The sequence below is a fragment of the Coptis chinensis genome, chromosome 3 (assembly GCF_015680905.1).
Source record: "Coptis chinensis isolate HL-2020 chromosome 3, ASM1568090v1, whole genome shotgun sequence".
NCBI classification, from domain to species: Eukaryota; Viridiplantae; Streptophyta; class Magnoliopsida; order Ranunculales; family Ranunculaceae; genus Coptis; species Coptis chinensis.
Genome location: NC_141458.1, coordinates 20,609,208 through 20,633,471, shown reverse-complemented (window position 1 = coordinate 20,633,471; position 24,264 = coordinate 20,609,208). Strand labels below are relative to the sequence as shown.

The window sequence follows — 24,264 nt, the reverse complement described above, 5'->3', positions numbered from 1 at the left end:
ATTTTACGTTCTAAGACGAATTAGATATAATGAACCATTTCCTATCCTATATATTCCATCTACTTAAGTGAATTAAGCATATTTGTAAGTTTCAATTGTGTATATCACTAGCTAGCTTTTCAAATTAAGTTACAATTCTCATACAAGCTAGCACCACCAAGAATTGGTGGAAAAAATGGCCACTATTCTAAAATTTTCAATAGAAGTTGGCCAACCTGTGTTCATTACACCGGAAACACCGACCCCTACAGGGTTCAAGTATTTGTCCAACATGGACGATCAAATTGGCCTACGAAATCACGTTCCTTTCATCCACTTATATCGCCCGGCCCGCAATGTCCATACCATGGCAGACCCCGTCCCAATAATAAAGCTAGCCTTGTCGAGGGCTCTTGTTCTCTACTATCCAATAGCTGGTGAGACAAGCCGACAATGGAAAACTTGTCGTCGATTGTTGTGGTGAAGGAATTATGTTTCGTGAGGCAAACGCCGATGTTTCTCTAGCGAAGTTGCTACAGGTCGAGGGCGGTTTAAAGTCCTTATTTCCTCAATTTGACCGTCTACTGACTACTAGTAGACGATGTTTGGGGTAGCTCCTGCATTACTGACTCTCCTCTTCTCCGAATTCAGGTACTTACATGTTCCCAAACACAACTAAGAATACTTAAGAGCTAGCTTTAAATAAAACTTACGTACACACAATATAGCATTGCGAAGAAATTGATGAAAAATGATCATTAAAAACATTGAAAAATGATGCTTAATGAGTGCAATTTTGTACAATTGTTTTCAGGTAACACGTCTGGCTTGCGGGGGATTCATTTTTGCATATACATACAACCATTGTGTGTGTGATGCATATGGTTCTTTCCAATTCCTAATAGTTGTATCTGAGTTTTGCCGCTACCCTAGCCGAAAAACTCCCTCGTTAGTACCCTCATGGGATAGAGAAATCCTAGCACCTCGATTTCCACCTAAAGTATCATACCCCCACCCCGAATATGACATAGACCACATAACTGAAACTCGAATGGGCACATAGCTAACTTTAAATCTCTCGCTCAAACTTCAGTATTCTTTTCAAAATCCGACCTCTCATCCCTCAAAAACCAAATCAACGGTGGAAAATGTGCTGCATTTGACGCGGTCGCCTCATGTCTATGGAAAGCTCGGACTAAGACCATTATAGACCCCGAAAGCGAAACAAAACTTATTTTCCCAATTGACACACGGTTTCGGTACAAACCACTTCTACCAAATAACTATTTTGGAACTGCAGTGGTGTTCCCATGTGCAACCACAAAAGCATCAGAGCTCATTCAAAAACCGTTACAGTACGCAGCAAAGTTAATATCAGAAGTGAAAAGGGAAGCTATCCAGGATGAATATCGGGCTTCAGTGCTGGATTTTTTTAGAGCTCAATGAACATAGGGGGTTTTGTAGTGAAGGAGTACTTCTTGAAACAGATATGAGCAGATTGAGGTTTGCTGACGTGGATTTTGGGTGGGGTCCAGCTGCGTATGCTGGACCTCTTGAGTCCACTGCCGGACCTGTTCCAGGGCTGGTAACACCACTACACCAGTGGTCAAGGGCGGATCCAGGATTTTAGATGGGGCTGCCATGAAGTTAATTTTTAAATATTTTTTTAGGAACCAATAATCAATGTCTACGTAAAATTATATGAATATCTATTTGAATTCATAATTAGTTAGCATTGATAAACAAAAGAGTTATCCTTTTATTAGCTTACCCAAAATGGACAAAAGAGTGTTTTCACTATAGACCTGGACAAACATAACAAAGAAATGTGCAAGAATAACATAGCACATTAGTATCACACTAGTGAAGTTTTGACCTGCGTAGATTCTTATCAAATACATCTATTATTGCATCCAAATCAACTTCTTTAACAAATTCCCGTTCAATGTAAATAGCCGTGCAATCTACAAGAAATTCATCCCCCATCTTTTTACGAAGTCGTATTTTGAGCAATTTCATAGCTGAGAATGCTCGTTCTGTAGTTGCTGTAGAAACAGGAAATGTCAAGACAAGACGAATCAATATATCAATCAAATAATAGATCTTTATCTTTCTTGTTTCAACTAGTCTTTGACATAATTCGGAGATTGTAGACACTTTCTGAAAAAGATGATGCTTGAGCACATCAAGTTTGTAATGTTGCAATTGACTTCTCAAATGATGTATCTCTTGTTTCATGAAGTCTCCACAATAAAAAATTCTGCGAGTTTGCAAATGTCATCAATGCAAAATGACTTAAAAGCATTTTTCGGATCTAAAGCAAAACTAAGATAAAAAAGCTCTATTGTTTCTTCTAGAAATCTGTTCTTTGATTCCACCAACTGGTAATCTATTACAGCATTAAATAACTCTACGCGGTAGTGATATTCAACTGTAATGTAATCTTTCTGCTGGCAAAAACGACATGTACCCGCCATATGTCGAGCACCCATATCTGGCATATCAATGTCATGTTTTTTGCAAAACAAAATCACATCGCTAAGGAAAGCGTCCCAAGAATATCCTTTTAATTCTTGAAGAAGTGCTTTCATACTGGAGACTAAGCTGATAGCATTTAAAATATCTTGGGACTCTTCTTGTAGGGCTTTACACAAGACATTAGTAATTCCCATAGTCTTATGCAATAAATTAAAAAGAAAGACAAACTCAAAACTTTTCATTGCAAGAATAGCACATTTAGCTTCCCCACGCATAGAGTTGCTTGACCCGTTCTTCATGATGCTTTCAAGAACTATACAAATTGAATCAAACATCTCTTTCAGGCTACAAACCTGAAACAAAATGAGAACTCCATCTAGTATCTCCTGCTCGTTGCAAAGTAGAAACTTGATTGACTCCTTTTCCAGTAACATGCAAGTTCACCACTAGCTACCAACTTATCAATTTCATTTTTCCGAGTATCTTCCAACTCCTGTTTACGCTTAGGCGCAACATGAAGATTAACAATGGAAGCCAACTTGGAAAAAAAACAACCAAACATCATAAACATCTTTAGAAACCGCAACTAGAGCAAGTTGTAGACGATGTGCAAAGCAATGCACATAATATGCATATGGACACTCTTTCAGAAACAATGTCTGTAATCAAGTCCATTGACCACGTATATTGCTAGCACCATCATAACCTTGACCTCTCATATTTATAATATGCAAATTATGGTGAGCAAAGATATTGCATATAGCTTCTTTCAAAGTTAAAGTGCAAGTGTCTTTAACACCAACAATACCAAGAAAATGCTCTCTAACAAAACCACCTCTATCAACAAATCTTAGGACAATCGCCATTTGTTCCTTATTTGAATTATCTTGTGCTTCATCAACAAGGATACAAAATTTTGCATCACCAATTTCCTCACGAATTCTCTCTCTCACTTTATCGGCATAGATATGCAAAAGTGTCTTTTGAATTGAATATGAGGTATATGTGGCATTTCTCGGAGCATCTTTTAATAATTCTACAACCTTGTCATTCAACATCACTGCAAATCCCAACACTCCCTTGAAATTTCCACCATTTTTTTACTTTTTGGACTCGTCATGGCCTCTAAAAGAAATCCCTTTTTGTAGTGCAAGAAATTGAATACACTGAAGAATAGCTTTGACTAGCAAACAATTCTTAACAATCTCTTATTTAGATAATATATTTAACACATTATCTATATGTCGAGAAAGATTCATAGAATTTTCATAAGCTATCATCACCGACCTATGAGGTGAGCATGGACCTCCTTCATGTTGCAAAAAGGAACACTTCTTTCCATTATTAATCTTCTTCCAACATTTAAAACCTTCAACGGTGAATACAGGACACTTCAGCGGATTTGTTTCAAATATAAAACATGGAAAACAATAAGCTCTATCCGTATGGAGTGAGTACTCTAGCCAAGGAAAGAGTGTAAACCAAGAGGAGTTGAACCGGCGAGTTTGCTTTCCGATATGGTGGATGAATACTCTTTCTCACTGAGTTCAAGTAGCCAACGCCCCTTTCCAAGAAAAGCTCGTCTAGCATCATCTTGTTGATTAATGGGGTAATTATATATTGGAGTATGTTTACTCGGATCACGTTCAAATAAAGATGTGGAGTCAACTTCTTCAACACTAACTCTTTGGGCTTGAGGAGAAGGTTCAACTTGTTCAATTTCAACAACTTGAACTTCTGAAGGAGGTTGGCCATCTCTATCAAGTCTTGAAATATCAAGACTAGATGTAGAAGTTACATCATTTCTGGGGTGGCATCTTTGGGTTTAAATAAGGAAAACATGGTTTTCATTTTCTTACGAGCTTGATGTCCAGACATTCTTACCTAAGTTAAATCATAATAATTTCGTAATCAATAGTTTGCTCTATACTAAAAAACAAAAAAATAATATCACAATAATAACTACAATAATATTCAACTAATTAAATAAGACCAAAAATTAAATGACAATCTAATACTCCAACATAAACTACAAGTTAACAATTTAAAAAATATAGGGAATAAACTACAAATTAAAGAAAAAATATAGACATAATGCAAAACAATTTACTTTAAGTAATGAATAGGGAATAAAATGATAAATGGATTGGTGCGGAAGAAGACTAGAACTACGGAAGAACTGATGAAGAAGACAAGAAGTCAAATTTTCTTTTGTGAACAGCAAAAAGTGCTATTTTTTTTTTTTTTTTCTTTTGACCTTTCAATTTTTTATTTTGTTTCAATTTTTACTTTTTGACGTTTTGTGATTGTGAGAACTGAGAAACGTGGGATTGTGAGTTTGTGACTTGAGAGAATCGTAGCCCAGGATTGTGACTTGTGATCAAGTCAGTCTGCCTGGCCTTTGGGATTGTGACTTAACAAACCTTCAACGAGTGGCACCACCAACTCACTAGATTTTCTCTTTCTTTGTGTCTCTCTCTCTCGACACTAGTGTATAGAGTTTTGGCTCAAGAACTAGCTAAAAATGTTGAAAGACCACAATTTTTTTTCGCACACAAGTAAGGATATATTATTAATCTATAATATAAATAATGTTACAGCCGAGAGATGTAAATTACAACTATTCATCTAGCTACACGAGGTTCCTAGTCAAATCGATAATATGTCCTAAACGGGCATTTAACATATGTGATAAATAAGGAAGGCATGTTTAAGCTCCGTAGTGTTTCCCTATGACTCAAATGAGATCCCTTCTTTGTTGCAACATCTGCACCAAAATTTACTCACTTTATCTTGTTTTTTTTTTATAGTGAATGTCCGTCAACACGGGCAACAAATCATATCATTAAAAAGGCTTGATCTTGTTGCAATCCTGGTCGAGCCCGAACAAATTTTAAAATTTGTTTATAAAACGAACCTGGAACCTGGACGAACCTTATTATGCAAGTATGAAAATCAGAAGCCCATAATCTCATATCAACTAGTACCTTAAGTTCTATACGTCTATCCACCTTACTTTGTCATGCTAACGTTGGACATCAAAGTGTATTGTTATTGTCATGCTAATAACCTGGCGCAGTATGTGCTCTCTTTATGTCCTCTTTAGGCTCTAACTACATAGTATTATAGTAACTAGTAACTACACTTGGAACACTTGGAAAGTTATGTGTTTCCTCAAACCAAATCTTTTTAACGTTGGACTTGGATTCTCTGCCATTATTAGAATCACCAACAAAATAGATTTTTTTTTTATGTTTCTTAAAACACCACCAGCTACCAAGTACCTATTGGGCTTGTGGAACCGTCTATCTTTGCTCCGGTGTCCGACCATATTGCCTTCAGTATTCAGTATGTTTTTCAACTTGGAGAAAAGAGCGCACACGCGCTTGACTATAGCTAAAACCAAGGGGCGCACGCGCTGAAACTACTGGAGGTTGGACACGAAGAAGGTGCGCACGCGCTCTCCCCTGCCTTTCCCAAGGCGCACCTGCGCTCCACCTTATTTCGGAATTTCAACAGTTGAGGAAATTTCAGCCCAAAGCCCATTTTCTCATCTTTTTCTATATGTACCTATATAAAGGAAATAGATTAGGGTTTTGTGACAACTTTGAGAGATTCATTTCATGGGGATTGTGGGAGCTCTATTGAGCTAGGGTTTGAGAAGGCCTCTTGTTCATGATTCTAGATACCTCTTGTAAACTCTCCAATATTTACTATAAAGGAAACTCGGCTATTGTGTGGACGTAGGTAACATTTATCGAATCACCTTAAATCTTTGTGTCTCTTTACATTTACTTCCTTATTTATTGTTTGCTTGTTATGTGTGATGATAAATTAATGGTTTTGCTTTGTTGAGTTTGTTGTGATAACTACCAAAGTCTTGGGTGGGTGATTTTCTTGGTGTGAACTCCAAGTTGAAATCATTTGGGATTGAAAGTAACTAGGTTGAGGTGTGACTTCCTAGTGAAATCTCCCAACATTACCAAGTCATTTGGTTTTGCTCTTTTGATCTGTTTCAGGGAGTGACTCTTAAAGACAAAACTGCCGAAAACGTAACTCTCAAAGACACCTTTTTTTCGTAACTCACAAGGACGGGTAGATAAAAGGTCAAGTATACCCTTGACACGAAATAAAAAATGGATCAGGTAGATGAAATGTCAAGTATACCCCTGACGCGAAATAATTAACTGCCCGGCTCAGACGAAACGACCTAGTGTATTTAGTATGAGCAATCATTGTCCATACCTTTAAGCAGGTGTGAACACTCATTGTTCATACCCCCAATTACAAACATTAGCTATGAACAATGAGTGTTCATACCTATTGACGCTATGAACAATGATCCAATAGGTATGAACATTGATCCAGTTATGAACATGGATTGTTCATACCTATTTGGGAGTATGAAAAATCACTGTTCATACATCAAAAATGTTCATACATCAAACATGAACAATCATTGTTCATGACTACTTTTAATTTTTTTTCAATTGGTAGGTATGAATATTGATTGTACATAGTCCTTGGGTATGAACATTGATTGGGTATGGATATTCAATGTTCATAGTCCTTTGGGTATGAACATTCGATGTTCATAGTGAACATTCAATGTTCATAGTCTTTGGGTATGAACATTCAATGTTCATAGTCCTTTGGGTATGAACATTCAATGTTCATAGTAAACATTCAATGTTCATAGTCCTTTGGGTATGAACATTCGATGTTCATAGTCCTTGTATTGAACATTGAATGGTCCTTTGGGTATGAACATTCATGTTTCATAGTCTTTGGGTATGAACATTGAATGTTCATAGTCCAAAAATCAATATATTCTATAAAGTACATTCACCTATTTGAATATAAACAATCATTGTTCATACACCAGCAGAAAGTATGAACACTCATTGTTTATAGTAAAATGACAGAAAAGGTAAAATCGAAAAATATTTATTTTAAATCCGGGATCATTTGTCCTTGAAGGTTATTTTTACGGAAGGGTATAACTGGTATTTAAACAAATGTAAAAAGGCGGAGCCAACTTATTTTGTCCTTGAGAGTTACTAATTTTGAAATAGTGGGACCGTGAGTTACTTTTATCCAAAATTTGTCCTCTTGTAAGTTACTCACAAAAAATCCGTGTCCCCTAGACTTCATTTTCTCCATAATTGGGCTTTGGGCCAATTTCTTGTTCACTTTATCCAGTGTAGAGTTATAGCTCAAGAACTAGAAAAATGGTGAAATATCCCAAGAAGAGATCTTCTTCATCTGGTGTTGATCGTCACTTCTTCAAAGTATACCTTCCTACTGACAGCTCTAAGAGACTGGTATTTTTACTCTCCCCACTTCACTACAATATTGTGTTCTTTATCCTGCTCTTATTTAGTCATGTTTGTTACTGTTATTTGTTATAGCATCACCTTATGCGTGCTCTTTCACCTCAAGCATACTCCTTGATCATAACTCTGAAGTCATTGGATGCTCAGCTCAGTTTTTCTTGTCATTTATTCCTATAATTTTACATAATCTCACTGTTCTTTGCTCAGTAATTCATGCCTTTTTTGAACATACAGAAAAATATGTAAAATTTATAATGTGCCTTGGGAATAATTATAGATTCTGGAGTCTCTAGTACTGTAAACTCAAAAAGAAACTTGCGTGTATGTTTAGATCTATGTGGCATGTATATGCTCAGTAAGAAGTAGAAAAAAATATGCTGTTTCTGCTATGTTTTGTGTCACTGTATGTATAATGTCAATGCTTATGAAGTTATTGCTCATGTTCTGTTTAAGACAAGGTGGATCGAGTAGGACGATTGTAATAGATGATACTTACTGTCATTGTCAAGCATGGTCTTATTTTTTGTCCTAAACACAAAGGGTTTTAGGAATCCAAGATCTTGAATCTGTTTTCTAACATTAGGCCGGAGAAGGCTTCGTGTTTTTATTTGTCGAAATTTTGGTTCCACATTCAAATTTGAAAGAAAGAACGGTAGTTTCACACTTTCTGTATGACTGATGGAGCACATTTCCACAATCTTTACTTTTCTTTTATGTTTTCTTGATTAGTCTGTCTAATGCAGCTTTCTTGTTTTAAAAATGTTAAAATTATAAAAAAAAAAAAAAAAATGATTTCCTTGAATGAATTGCTGTAATAGCTAAATGAATGCAATATTTCTTTTTTCCCCGTTTTGTATATACTATAAAATTGATTTGAGGTTCTAAAGATTGAATTTCTATCCCTTGAAATTATGCCTGAAGCCTATGACACAGGGCTCCCATAATATCAATGTGAAAATATTGTACTTTGTTGAGAATTGTTGTATGGATTGAGTGTGGTAGGGGCTTTGAGTGAACACTTTATTTTGCTGAGTCCTATCATTTAAAATCATAATGCATCTTAGAATAGATTATGTTTTGGATCTATGCTGAATGAAACATCATTAGAAATTGCTTATCTGTACTCATCTTGAATTGACCTCTTTACATGGTTTTGTTATTTGTTGTCAGAAAATACCAACAACTTTTATCGAAGGCTTAAGTAGAGGCTTTTAGAACCAGATGTTTCTTCTATTTTAGCATAGTCGAAAGCTTTCCTTTTTGGTTGAGTGAATTGATCTACATGAGTTAATCCAGTTGGTTAAATATAGAAAAAGAAAAGATAGAAAGAAGAAAGACAACAAGAAAAAAGTAGCAAAAGAACTTGCACCCAGATTTGCCAATTTTCTTCCCAACTCTAGAATAGTTTTTATGGACAGCTTTACTTGCTTTCCTTCCCGCTTCTTCTGCATCATTTTTTTCTTCTCCTTCCTTGACAATGTAACTTAACTTATACATGTTTTCATAACTTGTATAAGTCAAGTTACTTATACAACTCCTCAAAGATTCTCTAGAGAGGCTTTGTCGCATCGAAGTAAAAAAGGTCGAAGACAACTTTTTCCATAATGGTTGGCAGGGCTTTGTGAAAAGTCATTCCTTAAGTTTGGGAGAGTTTCTAGTATTCAAATATGATGACAATTCAACATTTGAAGTCTTGTTGTATGAGCACAGTGGATGTGAAAAGGAAGAGAGAAGTTATGAAAATATGTATAAGTCAAGTTATTTTGTCAAGGAAAGAGAAGAAAAAAATGATGCAGAAGAAGCGGGAAGAGGAGCAAGTAAAACTGTTTAGAAAAACTATTCTAGAGTTGGGAAGAAAATTGGCAAATCTGGGTGTAAGTTCTTTTGCTATTTTTTTCTTGTTGTCTTTTTTCTTTCCATCTTTTCTTTTTTACATTTAACCAACTGGATTAGCTCATGTAGATCAATTCACTCAACCAAAAAGGAAAGTTTTCGACTATACTGAAATAGAAGAAGCCTCTGGTTCTAACAAACCAAAACCATACTTCACGGCGTCTTATAGTCCAAAAACGCCATATTATCTGGTAAGTTTTCTAACTGCCCAATTAATTAGGTGCACTAATTGGCACTAAGAGATGTTTGTGTTACTCTTTGGCTTAACTAGTATGGACATGTATCGGGGACTAAAAGCATAAAATTACCCTTTGCCAGATAGATGATGTCCAATTCAATTCCAGTAACTTCATATTTTTGTAAATTTCTGTTTAATCCATATGTTTTTCTCCCTTCCCCCAATAAAATGCAGATCCACTGAAATCAGTAAGATGTAACTTGGCATTTCTTATGCATGCAATAAGCCAATAGTACATCTTTACATGATAGAAATACTGTTGATATTCCATTAGGTAGTTGGCGGAGTTATGAAATACTTAGACTCTAGATGATCCGCTGCATAACTACTGGTTAGGAGGCAGTGGCTCGGATCCCTATCTCTTACCAGTTACCAGAGAAGTCTGACAGTAGCTTAGTTTGCTAGCTAAATTGATGATGAACCTGAAGCTAAAGTTAGTGCATCAGACATGGTTGCTAAAATTAATTCATTATACATGGTTTGGTTGGACTATTTAAATCGGAAAACTTGATCACTTATCCATTAATTATCAAGGACCTGTTTCTCTGAAGAGTTTTCCTATGTGCCTTGCCCTATTTATCTGTTTTTTTTTTTCATTTCTGTACGACCATTTCTTCGTTTCTACTGGCTGCTGTAGTAACCTACATATTTATGTCATGTATGGGCTTGAGAATTAGGGATGATACTTCGTGATCAAACCAGGAGGTCTTGGCCAGTCACTACCCGCTTTGCAAGTGACGGTCGTTATTGGATAACCAAGGGATGGCATGACTTCTGTGTTGGTAACAACATTCAACAAACCTTCAACGAGTCAGTGGGATTCATTTTTTTTTTTTTCGCTATTCATACTTCATTTTTTTTGGGAAGTTAAGGGGGGGCTGTAGCCCCGGTCAGCCAACCTGTTGATCCGCCCCTGCCAGTGGTTGCACACAAGAATGAGAAAGGTGTTGAAGGGTTAATTGCTTTGGTTTCTTTGCCATCTCATGCATTAGATAGTTTTCATAAAGAGGTGAGGAAGGAAATTGGTATTGGAGTTGCTATCTCTGCACTTTAAATTGGCTTGGTATCTTATGTGCGATTAGTGTTCCCAGATAACATTGTAAAATTGTAATTTGCATTCAGATAATTGAATTCTCATCATGCACATTCCACTTTGCACTGGAGTCCAATGCTGATCTTTATCTGCATGTATTATTATTCTTGTTTGAATGCTCTTTCTACAATGCATTGAGATTTTTTTTATTTTATTTTTTTTAGTCACAATTAACTTTCGAATGGACATGTAACATCTTGGAACTTAGAGTAACAGTTTAATGTAAAATGACAAATAAAAAAGATAAAAAGAAAATTCCTCAATAATACGTATCTACTCTGCATTGGAAGTTCAATGCACTTTCTACTTTGCATAGTGTACAATATACTCTCGGAAGGCACAATCTGCTGTGTAGAGCCATAGAGGTGGATAAAATTTGTTCTAAGTTTGCAGGCGCACACGTGGCATCGAAGGACTTTAAAGTGTGGTGCAGCGTGCGGCGTCCATGACCTGACTGGCCATCTACAAGGCTTTTGCGTCGAACCGAGTGTGGATACACTAACTGAGTCCATTCTGGTTCGACCAGTGTGTCGTTTGGAATTATTTTAGTTTGTCTGACCCTCGACCTGCGTGGAGCATGCCCTCAAGTAACTAAACTAATTATATCTAGGGGCGGTAAACTAAGGCCTCTTGAGCATTTGCTTCTAAAGAAACAATGTTCAACGAAGCAACACTTTACACATTCGTTGAGAACTAGCTATCCGGTTAAACATGCTCTAGTGGGAAGAACTCCTGGACCGGTTACCTCCTAGGAAGCTCTTTTCGGAACAAAAGTACTAGACGTCTGCGTTGGCTATCGTATCAAGGCGTTAGGTTGTGGTAGATCATTATTCAACCTCCCATTGCCCCCATCCTGTCCCACGTGTGTTGTGTGTTAATCTTCTATAAAACAAAACATCATAGCATGTCAACAAATCGATGCCAAATTGACTACATACTGTATTTTGATGCATATACAACGGCATTAATATGTCAAAAAATCAACATATATGCCATTATTTCCAGCTTTCTATTCTCGGCATTAAGTCCGATACACAATGGAAATATGGAATGCGTTTACATATCATCCCAGATTTCAGTTATCGGCATATACTATAATGATATTTTGAGTGTCTTTAAAGTTGAAACTTCAAAGTCAAGATTAGAGAAGCTATCCGAAAAAAAAAAAACAAGGATGAAAATGGCGCTTCTCTCTCCTTCTCCTCCTCCCCTTCTTCTTCTCAACAACACTTCACTCAAAACATCAAAATCTCAAAACCAAATTTCATTTCACTTAAATTTCACCAACCCCAAATCGAATATAAACCTTTCTTCTCTCCTTATCATCTCTAGAAGAAACCGAAAAAGTCGATATATATTTCGATCAGTTGCAAACAGTCAACTATGTACTACTACAACTCATGAAACCATAACTCTAGACAGATCATCTATACTTGTCCATGAATCTAGCGATGAAAATGAACTTTGGGCTGCTGCTTGTCTTCGTGCTCGAACTTTCTTTGTTCGCAAAGAACCATTTCATGGAACAGAAGTGAGTACTGACTTAGATAAATTGTTTGTTTTTAGAGCTTGGGTATATGTTAAAAATGTGTTTTATGTGGTAAAATATTGTTGCATAAGTGAAATTGTGTTTGAGTTGGATGCTTTTATTTCTGTTGATGTTGTTTATTCCTTGTCAAGTTTTATTAGGATCATATAAAGTACATGGCCGAGCGTGAATTTGAAGCATTAAAGGAGCGTATAGCTGGTAAAAGGATAGGATTCAAAAGGGTTTCTTGCATAAATGCAACTGTTCCACTTTCACGGATGTCTGGTTCTTTAGATGATTTATGCTCCGTTTGTAAGGTTTGAACTTTGAACATTACTTCTTATTTTGCTGTTGGTCTGTCTTCAAATTATGCTTCAATATACGCGTGAATTTTCGGAAGGAATTTTTTTCAGTAGGGAGTTCTTTTACCTAGAAGTGATATACTGACTTCAGTTTGATAACCAATAATACTGGCAGTTGTGCAAATTGAGAAATTTTTTATTGAAATTCCTGGCATGAGCAGGTACAACAACACACTTATAACTAATAAAAAGTTAAACTGCAATGACAATGTGCTTAGAGTGGAAAGACAATGACCCAGTTCATATAATACTATCCACAAATAGAAGATGATGAGTAAAGGAAGGGAAGCATTGTCACCAAGTATGGTACGGGTTTAAAACGGTGTACTTGAAAAAAACTTAGTTCGTGTTTTAAACGGAACGTATCGTGAAAAAAACGGAAAAAAAAAAACATAAAAAACGTAGGGCATAAAAAATGGGTTTAAAACGGTAAAGCAGGTTTAAAATGTATAATACGTAAAAGAAACGGTAAAAACTGATGATAAAGAATATAATAGATAAAGAGTTTGATTTTTTATAAGAGTGGAAAAAAAAATAGGCACATAAAATAAAATTAATAATAATACAAATGAAAGAAAATTCAAATATATGAAAGTATCAAATTATAATTACTCATCTAAATATTATAAATTTTAGTACCAAAACACAACTCTAAATAAGATACTACTAATTACCAACCATAATGGCATAATAAAGTACTACAAATAAGTTAATAATTTTAAAATTTCCAATTATTAATAGTCCAAAGCAAAATAGAACTGTCTCAATAAGTCAATCGTTAGCCCACTCTTCAAAAAGGTAAACTCTAAAACCCATTTTTCTTCTCGCGTTTTCTTTTAGATTAAAAAATAAATAAGTTTTAAACGGGAGATTTTTAAAATCTCGGATTTTTAACAGTTTTTAAGTTTAAAACGCGTTTTTTTGAAAAACATTGGTTTTAAACGCGTTTTTTTGAAAAAAACGCCAAATTTGATGACAATGAAGGGAAGCGAGAGAGTTTTAACGACGTAAAGAAAGCAAAGTGCGTTGGGAAGAAACCTCACTACACTGCTCGAATGGATCTGGAGAGATTTGGGGACGTGAAGACGGCAAAATGCCTATGGAAGAAACCTTAGGACAGACGTCTCTGGGACAGACAATGCTGTTTCACCCACCTGGACCAAGACTCACTTTGTACTGTACGTAGAAAATAATTGAAAAGCCTAATTGTGGAAATTTTCAAATTAGAACTGAAGTGACATTTATGATTTATACTTCCATGATTATACCTAAACATGTACATTTATCTGGATAGCTACGTAGATTTGCTAAAACCATCAGTTCCATGCAGCTTCGGGTTTTAGCTTGTGTACTTGGAGTCTTCCAGTGATTGTTGTTAGATTTGGATCTGCAATGAGCAAAGTGTTCTTCTATCTAACTTTCAAGTCCATATAACGCTTATGTTCCACTTTGCAAAAATGTACACCATGTACCTTAAAGACTTGGTTTTTCTTTTGGCTTTCCTCCCTTCCAAATTCTGTCGTTTGTTGGTTGTGCTAGTAGAAATTTACTTCTTAGAGTTCCATATATGAACGCCAGCTTCCTTCCAAATCCAGATGTTTCTTTCTCAAATGCGTATGCATAAACTCTAATTAGGAGTAAAGTGAACCTATATTGTCTATTCATGTATGGATCCTATATAGTACTCATGTTAGTCATGTACATTCTCCCTGTAAATTTTTACATTGTTTTATTGTAATAGAATCTGCTCACTTTATCTACAAAAACAGCCCTTTATTGTTTTACACTTACTTTGAACTTCATTGTACTTGGTACTTGCCTTGGATGCATTATTTTGTTTTTCCTTTTCGCTAAATGTGACCAACTTAACTTTTTGTAGTATTCTGACAATGGAGAAGGCAGATTAGTGATCGGGACCCTTGACCTTAACCAGTGTTTAAGGCTTCCGGATGAAATAACAGGAAAGAGGCCAGAGGTATTCACATCTTATTTCATGAAGTTTTTCTTTATCTGTTTATCACCCTGAAAAGAATTGGAACGCTGGGGAGACATGCTTTACTGTTTGGATCTTCCACTTCCAACATTCGTCTGAATAGAATATACTCATCTACCATTCTCATAGTCAACCATTTTACAAATTGATCTTAACAGGGCATAGGGTCTGATTTTGCAAGAGCGTATTTGAGCAATGTCTGTGTTGCCAAGGAGCTGCACAAAAATGGTGTGGGATCCTCACTTGTTGCAATGTCAAAGAATGTCGCTAAGGAATGGGGTAACGATCCTTAACATCTCTCTTATAGACCCGTCATTGTTGTCAATGCTAACATCAATTTGAAGCAGGATCTGCTGACTACACGTTTTCCTTTGATTCATATGTTTGCCCACTAGTTTGAGATACAATTCCCATCAAGATTATGAGGAGAATGATGCCATAAATAGCTAATTTAGTAAAACTGGAGCATTTGATATGGAGATTAATTGGGAGCTTATTTGTTTGTAGAAAAGGAAATCGGTCCTATTTTCCTTTAGCAATAAACCGGATGCAAGGTCTGTTTGCTGGAGAGTACACCTTCGACCTTTTTATCCTTGAAATCAACACAATTTAAGAGAGTTTTTTCTTAATGTGCAAATATAAGGTCTTTCAGATAGAGATAGTATTGAAAATGATCAAGTAAAGTAAAATGAGTTTGCCCGTACTTATTTACAACATGTAGGAGGCATGCTATGCATAATCCTATTTGGTTAGTGTCCTCTATTATACTAAGATTGACACAGCTTTTAGAAGTCTCTTGAGGTTGTCGTATGTTAAGTTTCAGTTTTCAACTAAAACCACCGACCCCTTCTTTTCTGCTCAGGTATCAGTGATCTATATGTCCATGTCGCTGTTGATAATGAACCAGCAAGAAAACTGTATCTAAAATGTGGTTTTACTTACGAAAATGATGAACCTTCTTGGCAAGCAAGGTTTCTGGATCGACCCAGAAGAATACTGCTATGGACTGATGTCTCGGGCAATATCATCTTGTGAATGATATTGTGATATACACGATGCTGTCAAATTTTCTTGTATTTATGCTTAGTTCTGATCAAGTATGTATATATGAATCGTCAATTCACATGCACGTCCAATTGGAAGTGTCAAGGTTCACCATTTCTGAGAATGATCTTATTTTAAGAAAATTTCTGCTCGATACGTTTTTTCTAATTACAGTCAAGAAGAAATAATAAATTAAACCAATAATACCCTTAGCATATCAGAATCATGTTGAGCATGTTCAGTTTCATTTATCTTTACCGAGTTAAACTGAAGACACCTGTCCTTGCAATTACTGAGGTATAGCAGATCTATTTGGCCATGTTGCTGTTGATCACTATATCCGTGTCTCTGTTGATCAGTAATATCAGTAAGACGAGTCTAGTTACTAATTCACGAGGTTGATAAGCCACTGATGAAAAATCATTCTATCGAACTACATTGGTATTTGAAGGCAGAATTAAAACGATGTCTACTGTAAACTCTGAGACTCTGTTGGAAAGGCTGAAATATGACCTGCATATTCACAAACTTGCTCTATATATGTCGCACATATATTATTCAGCTCGGACTTAAAACTCAGGAACAGATCAACTGAAAAGTCATAGCTGGTCGAGGATGGTTTTTATGAAACGGCTATTGGACTTTGAAAAAAAGATTGTGCCCAACCAGCCAGTTAAAAGTGCCAGAGATGTTTTAATTCCATTTTGGACTAGGTCCTCACACAATAAGTAATTTTGACAAAAACACAGTTACGTTTATACCCTTCTTTCTCTCTCTCCTGATTTTCTCTCACGAACTCTCTCTCCCACCTCTCTCTCTCTCATAGTTTAACATTTTCCAAAAGCTTCTGTTTTCTTCTAACCCACTAAGAAGGTTCTACATATGTTGTCATACCATAAAAAAAAACACATATGCTGTTATAGGAAAACGTTGGTATTCTCTTCCTAAAATAGATTATTTATTTCTATCGCTAAGGTGATGGTAGTGACCAATGGGGGATTATATGGGTTGTTAAAGGCTAAATATAGTACCCCAACCACAAAAATATCAATCTAATGGGACTGCTAAAAGGGTCTTAAATTTGGAAGAAGTTAAAAAACTCAGCCAAAGTTAAGACCTTCGCTAGTAGCTGCTATAATAAGTTCGGGAGATAGACAACATAGTTTCTGTCATTCGTGTATTAAATTTCAACGAACGGTAGAAACTGTGCCCCCCAAAAAAAAATCCAACTTAAGTTACAAAATAATGGACGGCCGGCAGAAACTATGTTGTTCGTATAATTTAGCACTTCAAAACAAAAAACACAATTGGGTCGATTTTTTGATTTTGGGGTGCCAAATTTGACTGGGCAAGCTAAAAAGCCTATGTGGCACCTTTTAGCAACCCAATTTAGCAGCTCTCTATTAGACTTGATCTTAGCAGCTCTCAATTGGACTTGCTCTAGAAGGACCAAAACTCCCAAATCACCCTCCCTTTCTCTCCTCCTAGAAATGAATTATTACTCTCAAATCTCCTTCCATCATCATCTTCTTCTTCATCTCTAGACATTTTAATGATGATTTTTGCAACCTACGTGCCATAGTTGTTTTCTAGTGTACTTTTTCTCAATTAAAAAGAAAGAGAGGGACTACAAATTACTAGTATAACTGCATAGCAGTGGGGCGTGAGCGGAGCAGTGCATTTCATTAATTATGTGTCTTTAAATACCTTTCACAGGAAATAAGCATTTAAAACACACAATCATGACTGAAAATCCACTTAGTGGAGGTTGTTTCATACCTGAAGCAAGGATTTTGTGAATTCTAATGACACTGTAGATATAGAGCAATCCAAAGGGCTAGGGAAAAGAGCTGCAAAAAGGTTTGTTTGCACATTAACAATGCAAAAACCAATCAATTCCCTGTTAAAACTTTGAAGAAACCATGTGAGGGAAGATAAACAATATAGACATATCTGACGTAGATAAAAATATTATTAAGAAAGGCACAAATACAGTTGGAAAACAAACTGATTATTTTGGAATCTAATAGTGTGTACAATTTTGGATAAATAGATTCTGCCTTGAAAATATTCGTTCCAATTTGACTCAAATCATGTAAATTGAGACCATTGTGGGCCTTTCACTGAATTCTCCATTTCTTTTAGCATTACTTCTCGTGACAAGATGTATATACAACTAAACAATAACTTTATAATGCCTAGCAGGCCTTTACGACAAGTCACCTCGCCTAGCACCCTAACCACGCCAAACTTACATTCTTAATGCAACCACAAGATAACTTCATTGTTCTTAGGATACAAACTCTATGTTTTCCAAATAATATTATTTATTACATCAAACTCAAACATAACAGATAATATTATTTATTACAGCATACTGACCTTTACATTACTAGGAAGAGTCCACAACGTAGTCAGAAGCTAACATTGGCTTCAAAGTTAAAACAGCCGCTGCGTGTATGGCATAACCTGTAGAAGTAATAAAATCCGCGGCCAAAAAGTTAATATTTGAGAACGATTGAGTAAAATTTAAATCACTCTAAATTAAAGTTATAGATTAAATATTTACAAAAAAATGAAAAAAAAAAAAATACTAGTCATGACAAAGCAAATTTACATTATCGATTAAATATTTTATTTTATTTTATTTTTAAAAAAAGATATGAATGAACCTGAAGGAGCAGAGAATTCCGAAGTCGTTCTTTCCTTCTTTCTTTCTTTTTCAGTAACTTTTTATAGTGAAGAGCTTGAAATGGGGAAAAAAGAAAACCCGTTGGGAGGAATCCAATATTTTTGCTATTGAGTGAGAGAGAGAGCGCGAGTTAGGGCTTTGGGTGGGTGAAGAAGGAGAGAGAGATGGGTTCCGGGCCAAGAGAGAGATATTAGAGAGAGTCTGAATTCTTTTTTCGAGAAACTAAATAAAAAGTATATCCATAAAACCAAAAAAGAATGTCAAGATTTTCTCCCCAAAACATGCTACTCTCTCTCTCCACTTACCTCCAACTTCCGTTCTCTCCCTCCATCGTCTTCTCTACTCTTTTATCTTTTTTTCATATAATTTTTTTTTAGTAAATCCTATTTAGGTATGATACCAAAAAATACTATAACCAAAATTAAATGGGAGGTTTCTTTTTGTATTATCAAATTACATTAGTTATAATTAGCTTTATTTTCATTTTTTTTTTTTTTTGGTTTAATTGAACATTTGAATGGTTTGGAAACGAGATACAATAAGCATTTATATCTGTGTGGCATGCTGAAAATTTATACAATAACCATTTAAGAAATACAAGAGATAGAAGAAGAAGAAACTCGTTAGAGGGATAGAATAAGCATTTAAGAAGTAGCATGTTTTGGGGAGAAAATTTTGACATTTTTTTGGTTTTCTGGATATATTATTTATTTAGTTTCTAAAAAAAATAAAAATAAATAAGAGAGTTTCACTAATACACGTGGTCTCTCTATAGTGTTGGTAAATTTCACCCGTCCATATAATTCGGACTCTATTGGAGAGTTGTATTTGGCGAAGAAAAATGAGATTGAGAACAAACAGAAACCTACCTAACATCATTTTGGGACATGTAACGCCACCCCTGCCTAAGAACGTTCACTCACACTTGATTACTTTTTTCAAGCTGGAGGCCCTGTTTTGTTTTAAAGTTTCAATAAAAAAACAACACTAGTCAACAACAGGAAACAAGTCCCTTGACCATTTAACTTTAACTACTACTGAAAAGGAAGAAGAACTGGTTCTCTTCACTTTCTACACCCAAATCAATATGATAAACCGAAGAAGATCCAAATCAAATAACCCAATCCCAAATCAAAACCATAATAATTCCCAATATCAAAATCCTTTTATTTTCTCATCAGTGAAGAGAGTTTTCACACTATGTTTGATCTTTAGAATGGTGAATGCATTATTAGTTCAAACTTATTTCAATCCTGATGAACATTGGCAAGCTTTAGAAGTTGCCCATCGTGTCGCTTTTGGGTAAAATTAGCAAACTTTCATTTTTGTTTTTTGTTTTTTGTTTTGGTTTAATTGTATGAATGCTGATTGGATTCATTGACAGATATGGTCATTTAACATGGGAATGGTCAAAGGGTATTCGTAGTTACTTGCATCCAATGCTGTTTGTTCTTCTTTATAGACTTCTCGCCTTTTTTCGCCTCGATACTCCTTTCTTCATGGTAAACTTTTATTCTGTTTTTCGATATATCATTGTGTTTTCTCCTTGGTCAAAATACAAACCTTGCATCCTACCAGTACATCCTGCAAAGCAAAATGTGTGGGTGCTTTCGGGTTTTCCATCTCCATGGCGCTACTCATTTAAGTGGTTAGAGGAAATATTACAAAACTATTGCTGCTTAAGTTATAAGAACAAAACTCTCAATGACAAAAATGCCGAAAAAGTAACTCTCAAGGACACCTTTTTTATTTTTGTAACTCTCAAGAACCGGATAGATGAAAGTTCAAGTATACCCTTAACGCGAAATAAAAAACGGATCGGGTAGATGAAATGTCAAGTATACCCCTGACACGAAATAAATAATGGCCCAGCCCAGACGAAACGACCTGGTGTATTTAGTATGACCATTGAATGTTTATACATGAATATTGAATGTTCATAGTCTTTGGGTATGAATATTGATTGGGTATGAACATTCATACCCTTTCATAGTGAACATTCAATGTTCATAGTTCTTTGGGTATGAACATTCAATGTTCAGTCCTTGGGTATGAATATTGATTAGGTATGAACATTCAATGTTCATACAGTCTTTGGGTATGAATATTGATTGGGTATAAACATTCAATGTTCATAATCTTTTAGGTATGAACATTCGATGTTCATAGTCCTTGAATATGAACATTCAATGTTCATAGTCCTTGGATATGAACATTGATTGGGTATGAACATTCAATGTTCATAATCCTTTGGGTATGAACATTCGATGTTGAATAGTTGGTCCTTTGATGTATGAATATTCAATGTTGGTCCTTTGGGTATGAACATTGATTGGGTATGAACATTCAATGTTCATAGTCCTTTTGCTATGAACATTCAATGTTCATCAATATATTGTGTAAGGTACATTCACCTATTTGGATATGAACAATCATTGTTCATACACCAGCAGAAGGTATGAACATTCATTGTTCATAGTAAAATGACAGAAAGGGTAAAATTGAAAAATATTTATTTTAAATCCGGGCCATTTGTCCTTGAGGGTTATTTTCACGAAAGAGTATAACTGGCATTTAAAAAAAGTAAAATGGCCAGGCCAACTTATTTTGTCTTTGAGGGTTACAAAATTTGAAATCGTGGGTTCGTGAGTTACTAATTACTAGAATTTGTCCTTGTGAGTTACTCACCAAACAACGTGTCCTCTAGACTTCATTTTCTCCAAAATTGGGTGTTAGGCCCAATTTCTTGAACTAAAAACTACTATGAAAGGATTATGATCTCCATGCATGCTTTTCAGAGACACGCTCCACGGCTTCTGCAGTCCATATTTTCTGCAGTTGGTGACTGTTACTTGTACCTATTCTCTCGTGAAATCTTTGGCGAGCGAGTTGCTTTGTGGACTGTATCCTTTTGCTATGTATTTAAGAATATCTTAATTTTCTTTTTCTCCATCCTTTGACATTATTACAGTTGTTGTTGTTTTATACTTAATTATTCTACAGCTATTTTCTCAATTGGCAAACTGGTTCATGATTTTCTGCTTCACTCGGACATTATCAAATAGCCTGGAGACTGTGCTAACTCTCATTGGCTTATACTATTGGCCTTTATTTAGAAAGTCCTCCAGAAATGCCAACTTGGGCTCAAGAAAATGGGGTTTGGCAGTAGCCGCATTAGCTTGTGCTATTCGACCAACAAGTGCTATCACATGGTTGTATGTTGGCCTTTTGGAGTTCTATGAGACACGTGATAGATTAAGGTTCATTTTTCTTGAGGTAACCCCTATTGGGTATGTGATGATACATCTTTAGTTCCCCTGTTCAAAATGTTTATTATGTTTTCTTTTTTCACACTTCAGATAAAAGTTGGCTTTAGACAAAATATACTGCTACGATTTGTATATGTATCTCTTTTTTTTTATTGGCAAACCTGTTTTAAATGAGATCAGTAACTCTTTGGTACTGACGGGGTTCGAGCCCCCTGACCGACTTTGCTAGTCGGCACTTGCTTGTTTATGTATCTTTGGCTACTACTACAATAATATTTGTGTTTTATTACATATTTTTCTCTGGAAACCGTTGCCTATTTAAGTACGCCATATTATTTCTTATATAACTTTCTACATTGCTGTGGTTATTTTTCTCTTATCTCAGTTATATTCGTCTATTTATCAGGGTCATGGTCCTTGCACTGACAAGTTTATTGGATCGGTGGATGTACAAGTCGTGGACATTTGTCCCTCTTAATTTTCTCAGATTCAATTTTCTTTCTTCTGGAGGAGACTATTATGGGACCCACAAGTGGCACTGGTACTTCACTCAGGGATTTACGGTCATGCTCTTTACTTTCTTACCCTTCTCCATATCTGGGATCTTTCAGTCCAAACAGTGGAAGCTTTTTGGTCTCATGGCATGGGTTTTAGGATTGTACAGTGTGCTTGGTCACAAAGAATTCAGGTATTATGCCAGTTATTTTATGCCTAGCAAGTTATAGAAATTCCTGATTTTTCTCTCATATGTTGCCCACATGCTAATTTTACAGGTTTGTCTTGCCAGTGCTACCAATAGCTTTGATGTTCTCGGGATATTCGTTAGGCAGTCTGGGAACCCTTTCTGATTCGGAGCGTAAACGGAAAAGATCTTCACTTCGTTCCAAATGTCCGTCTAGAATGCAATTAGCCCTCTTTTTCTTGCTAATGACTAATCTTCCCATGGCTCTATATATGAATTTGGTTCATCAAGTAGGCACAGTTTTCCAACTCTTAAGCTGTTTAATATCCTTTACGTTTATCCCTTGGGTTTGCTAAATTGCAAAAGAAATCACCAAAAAACTATTGTACATTTATTCTTTTATTTTGCCTTTTGTTCTACTTGTTTGTTTGAGTCTTACTCTAAAGCGTGCCAGATAGAGAGGAAGTGAAGATGTGATGCATTTTTTAGCCCAAGAGGCGCTTCATGACCACGTGAAAAGAATCCTTATCTTAATGCCCTGCCATGCCACACCATATTATTCAACTCTGCATCGTAATGTGCCTATGCAATTCCTAGACTGCTCTCCCAGGTGGTATCTCTTATTGTTTTTCAAATCATCATTGAGATATAATGCTATCGTTGTCTTATAAATTGTAATGTGTTTGATGTTTCTCGCTGTAACCTGTAGTATTTCATTTTCAGTGACAATAAGGAAATCCCTGATGAGTCGGACCGTTTCATGATGGATCCAGTAGGATTTGTGAGTGAACTCGTAAAGGATTGGTCTTTACCTAGTCACATAGTACTATTTGATTCTGAAGAAAGACAACTAAAGGAATTGCTTAGCATGCATTCTTTTAGAGAGGTAAAAACTAACTTACTAATGCATTCTCCTTTTAAATTTTTTCCATTCATTTGTTGATAAATACTTGCTAAATCATTGCTGTTGTTCTTCTTGTGATGTGTGATTATGGTGATGGACAGGTAAAACGATTTTTCCATGCACACTTTAAGGTGGACCGTGATCTTCAAGCATATGTGGTTGTATACGGTTCAACAGAGCATATTCACCCACAGACTTGATTAATTCATGCAAGGCAGATTCACTCTCTAGTCTAATCCTTTGTCATCTGAATTTGAAGTGTCATCAACACGTGTAATGATGTGTTTATTACCTTTATTTTTTAGCAAACAATGTTTTAGTACTGATCTTGATTCAGTATTAAAAACTGGAGATTACTTTTCTTGTTCCAACTGAACTAATTTGCAGAAACCATCAAAGCAGAATATTTTAAAATACTCGAAGTGCTTCTGTCTTTATTGTGAAGCTTATCTCAAACAGTCAAACAGATAAATTACACATCAATTGAGACTTCAGAGATGTACGTGTTCAAAATAGGAAAATGTTCAGGCCTGGTTAAGATCAGATTGGGGACTATTGAACTGGACGATAGTTGAAAATCCCGATCTCTGATTTTACCAGAATGAAAAACCCAAAACGGTCCTTCATGTGTTCCTTTAAGATTCAATTCCTTTTGTGGTAACTATGTACTGGAGGATTTACAGCCATCTCCCGATCAACATTTCGTTTTAGCTCCTATCCCAAAGATGTTAGCTAAGGGAACATAATTTAATAGTCCCCGTGGAAGTTACAAT

General features: G+C 35.7%; 2 protein-coding genes, 1 long non-coding RNA gene and 1 pseudogene across 6 annotated transcripts; all 4 read left to right on the top strand.

Moving 5' to 3' along the window:
* Window positions 1–56: 56 nt before the first annotated feature.
* On the top strand, window positions 57–1,727 carry LOC147508542 (13-hydroxylupanine O-tigloyltransferase pseudogene; annotated as a pseudogene). The gene is made up of 3 exons (XR_015215749.1): window positions 57–589; window positions 631–640; window positions 794–1,727. The product of XR_015215749.1 is annotated as a 13-hydroxylupanine O-tigloyltransferase pseudogene (transcript).
* A 5,928-nt stretch (window positions 1,728–7,655) lies between these two features.
* On the top strand, window positions 7,656–11,166 carry LOC147508541 (uncharacterized). Its single transcript, XR_015218077.1, has 2 exons — window positions 7,656–7,781; window positions 8,964–11,166. It is a non-coding gene; the product is annotated as an uncharacterized LOC147508541 (long non-coding RNA).
* Window positions 11,167–12,161: 995 nt separating this feature from the next.
* Window positions 12,162–16,098, top strand: LOC147508540 (Acyl-CoA N-acyltransferases (NAT) superfamily protein). Of its 3 annotated transcripts, none has more exons than XM_086601010.1 (5): window positions 12,162–12,548; window positions 12,707–12,862; window positions 14,787–14,882; window positions 15,059–15,179; window positions 15,763–16,098. In XM_086601010.1, the coding sequence occupies exons 1-5, from the start codon at window positions 12,192–12,194 to the stop codon at window positions 15,933–15,935; spliced, it is 903 nt and encodes a 300-aa protein (XP_086457136.1). In that variant the 5' UTR covers window positions 12,162–12,191; the 3' UTR covers window positions 15,936–16,098. The 3 variants fall into 3 exon arrangements, with proteins under 3 accessions (XP_086457136.1, XP_086457137.1, XP_086457138.1); XM_086601012.1 differs by having other exon boundaries at window positions 12,409–12,548; window positions 12,698–12,862; XM_086601011.1 differs by lacking the exon at window positions 12,707–12,862.
* Window positions 16,099–19,610: 3,512 nt separating this feature from the next.
* Window positions 19,611–23,924, top strand: LOC147508539 (Alg9-like mannosyltransferase family). Its single transcript, XM_086601009.1, has 9 exons — window positions 19,611–19,938; window positions 20,021–20,138; window positions 21,435–21,539; window positions 21,640–21,926; window positions 22,312–22,593; window positions 22,679–22,877; window positions 23,046–23,197; window positions 23,311–23,473; window positions 23,593–23,924. The coding sequence occupies exons 1-9, from the start codon at window positions 19,724–19,726 to the stop codon at window positions 23,689–23,691; spliced, it is 1,620 nt and encodes a 539-aa protein (XP_086457135.1). The 5' UTR covers window positions 19,611–19,723; the 3' UTR covers window positions 23,692–23,924.
* Window positions 23,925–24,264: the final 340 nt, after the last annotated feature.

Bases quoted from the DNA above. Each gene is read 5' to 3' on its own strand.
- LOC147508540 (XM_086601010.1), top strand. From the start codon at position 12,192: ATGAAAATGGCGCTTCTCTCTCCTTCTCCTCCTCCCCTTCTTCTTCTC. The intron at 12,863-14,786 runs GTTTGAACTTTG...AACTTTTTGTAG, and splicing joins ATTTATGCTCCGTTTGTAAG to TATTCTGACAATGGAGAAGG. The intron at 15,180-15,762 runs GTAACGATCCTT...TTTTCTGCTCAG, and splicing joins GAATGTCGCTAAGGAATGGG to GTATCAGTGATCTATATGTC.
- LOC147508539 (XM_086601009.1), top strand. From the start codon at position 19,724: ATGATAAACCGAAGAAGATCCAAATCAAATAACCCAATCCCAAATCAA. The intron at 20,139-21,434 runs GTAAACTTTTAT...CATGCTTTTCAG, and splicing joins TCGATACTCCTTTCTTCATG to AGACACGCTCCACGGCTTCT. The intron at 23,198-23,310 runs GTGGTATCTCTT...TTTCATTTTCAG, and splicing joins TTCCTAGACTGCTCTCCCAG to TGACAATAAGGAAATCCCTG.